Below are 3,130 nucleotides of genomic sequence, written 5' to 3' on the forward strand. Positions count from 1 at the left end.
CAAAGCTACTCGAGGGCTATCTGAATAGAGAGAGAGAAGGCAGCTAGTGAACACCACCCACCGCCAACTCTTGCTTTCACTGAAAAGTGACTATCACTCTTATAGCGCAACCACCGCCCTGAAGTGCGGAGCGCGTTTTTGCGACAGCTGACCGTGAAACATGAATTCTCGGATTCACAGTCCGAACTACAATAATTTGAATGAACTTTTATAAAAGTGTTATAATTTTTCCCAGTTTTCCGAGACCAAATTAAAAATAGTACTTATTTTATCCCATCTTATAGGTCGTCACATTGGCCACCTACACTTTCTTCGTAGCTTGTATATTTGGACGTCAGTACGTCAGAAGTCCAGATCCCACAATACAAGCCAAGCAGCCTTTCGACTATTACGTCCCGGTTTTCACCATTTTCCAGTTCCTGTTCTACATGGGACTACTTAAAGTAACTTCAACTTTGTATTTAATTAAAACAGCACCACCAGCATCAATAGCATTCTATTGCCAAAAGCCTCTAGTTCGTGTATATGTTGACTTAGTTACTCAAAGTTTTCACTTTAATCTTAAGTTTGGCAGGTAATCTTAAAACGAACATCGTAACAGAAGACTGCATTAGATCGTTCTGAAAATATTATAATTTAATTAATGTGGGTTAAGGCCTGTTTATGATAGTATTAACGATATGTGTTATACTGCCCCCCAGTGGCACAGCCGTATGTCTGCGGACTTACAACGCTAGAATCCGGGTTTCGATACCCGTGGTGGGCAGAGCACAGATAGCCCATTGTGTAGCTTTGTGCTTAATTACAAACAACTTTATGTGTTATATTTATCAAATGACATATCTGAAGTGTAGTATGTGTTAGTAAGTAAGTAATACATATCAGAAAGAAATGAATAGTTAAATGTTGTCCTGGTAACAGTTATAATTAGAGAGTTAAAACTATTGTCGATTCCATAACGTTTCACTTAACTTACTAACCATCAGTGTAGTAGAAATTAGGCATACAACCTTTAATATAAATGTATACAATATAACAGCTCTGTTCAAATGTACTGTTATATTATACTGAACTACCCTATATAATAATATATGTTATTAATACCCAAAGTTCTATTGTTAAGTAACCAGTCTCCCTCTACAGGCAAAAAGTGGCACCAGTGATAATGGATGACCTCTAGAGTAATGTCAAACTTAATAAGTTTTATTTACACAAGCTGTCGAATATAAAGTATTGCCCCCCCCCCCCCAGTGGACCAGCGGTAAGTCCGCGGACTTATAACGCTAAAAACTGTGTTTCGATACCCATGGTGAGCATAGCAAAGATAACCCATTGTGTAGCGTTGTGTTTAATTACGAACAAACAAACAAATTGTTGAAAACTGAACACATCCAAACCTAACTAGTTTTACTACACAGGTTGCTGAACAACTTATCAACCCTTTTGGCGACGACGATGAAGACTTTGAGCTTAACTGGATTATAGACCGACATATTAAGGTGAGATATAGTAGTCCTTCCTTGTGGTCGGGATCACTTAATGGTTCAGATCTGTCGCGGTGAAGAGATGACGTTCCCGCTGTGATTATGGACAACAACTTCAGTATATGATCTTATCTGCGATAAGGTGTCTACTATATAAGGCATAGGAAAAGTTAAGAGAGGGGAATCAGTTTTAAGGAACACAATATAGCATTTTGAAACGAAAAATAAATAAAATGTACGCCTTTTTTTTTACGGAAACTTTAAACGTATTGAGGTATAAATAAACTACAATTAGAATGACTATTAAAGTAAATGATGAAAAACAAAGCATTTACATTAAACTCAGAAAAAAATATAACTTTGCTCGATATGCAAGTATAACATCGCGCTTTAGTATAAGGCAATAAAGGAAACATGTTACATATTAGACACCTAGCTGTAGGTAACTGTACTAAAATTTTAGCTTATGTGCTTGGTTTGGGATTTCTGTCCTACCCATTTTAATTGCTTAAGAGGTTATCATATAATAGGTTACAGGATAAATTACAGGAAGGTGAAATGGTTTCTGAGTAGTCTTGTCTCACCTTACTGTAATGGTTTCTGAGTAGTCTTGTCATGATGTATGAGAAGATGATGAAAAGTATGTCATAACTTATGAAGTTAAATTGACCTGTTAGTTGATAATATGAGCTTGTCCAATGACACCAGTGCCATAAGGTTCAGTAGAGGAGGTACCATGTGCTTTACTTTAAAAGCTTTACTAAAGGATTAAGGGAATTTACAGTCTAGGTTTGGGACATGAAACACGTAATACAGATGTCAGCCTTCTATGATCTAACATCTGACATGCAAAGTCGTGTCATGACCTAACATCAAACATTTAAGGTTGTGTCATGATTTCATATCTGACAGGCGAAGTTGTATCATGACCTAATATTTGACAGAAAATGTGATGTCGTGACCTTACATCTGATAACTTAGGTCGTGCCAAGACTTAATATCTGACAGGTAAAGTTGTGTCATGACCTGACATTGGACAGGCAAAGCCATTTCATGACCTGACATCTGATGGGCAAAGTCGTGTCATAACCTAAAATTTGACAGGTAAAGCCTTGTCATGACATGAAATTTGACAGTTAAGGTCGTGTCATGACCTGATATCTGACAAACATAGTCGTTCCGTGTCTCATCTCACCTTCCTGTAATGGTTCCTGAGTAGTCTTGTCTCACCTTCCTGTAATGGTTTCTGAGTAGTCTTGTCTCACCTTCCTGTTTCAGGTGACGTATAACAGTTTAAATATTTGGATATGACATTCAGGTGACGTATAACAGTTTAAATATTTGGATATGACATTCAGGTTGTCGTATTCAAGTATTTAAACTGTTATACGTCACCTGAATGTCATATCCAAATATTTAAACTGTTATACGTCACCTGAATGTCATATTCAAATATTTAAACTGTTATACGTCACCTGAATGTCATATCCAAATATTTGAACTGTTATACGTCACCTGAATGTCATATTCAAATATTTAAACTGTTATACGTCACCTGAATGTCATATCCAAATATTTAAACTGTTATACGTCACCTGAATGTCATATTCAAATATTTAAACTGTTATACGTCACCTGAATGTCAT

At 36.5% G+C, this 3,130-nt stretch overlaps 1 protein-coding gene across 1 annotated transcript in view; it reads left to right on the top strand.

The window, feature by feature from the left end:
- The window catches only part of LOC106474383 (bestrophin-2-like), a gene marked incomplete at its 3' end in the record, with an annotated part of 22,158 nt that extends 20,659 nt beyond the window's left edge, over nt 1-1,499 (top strand). Inside the window, exons 6-7 of the mRNA XM_013935072.2 lie at nt 285-443; nt 1,419-1,499. Coding sequence (XP_013790526.1) covers nt 285-443; nt 1,419-1,499 — 240 coding nt within the window. The remainder of the gene's footprint in view (nt 1-284; nt 444-1,418) is intronic.
- Nucleotides 1,500-3,130: the final 1,631 nt, after the last annotated feature.

This window comes from Limulus polyphemus, unplaced genomic scaffold (genome assembly GCF_000517525.1).
Source record: "Limulus polyphemus unplaced genomic scaffold, Limulus_polyphemus-2.1.2 Scaffold7143, whole genome shotgun sequence".
In the NCBI taxonomy this organism is placed as follows: domain Eukaryota; kingdom Metazoa; phylum Arthropoda; class Merostomata; order Xiphosura; family Limulidae; genus Limulus; species Limulus polyphemus.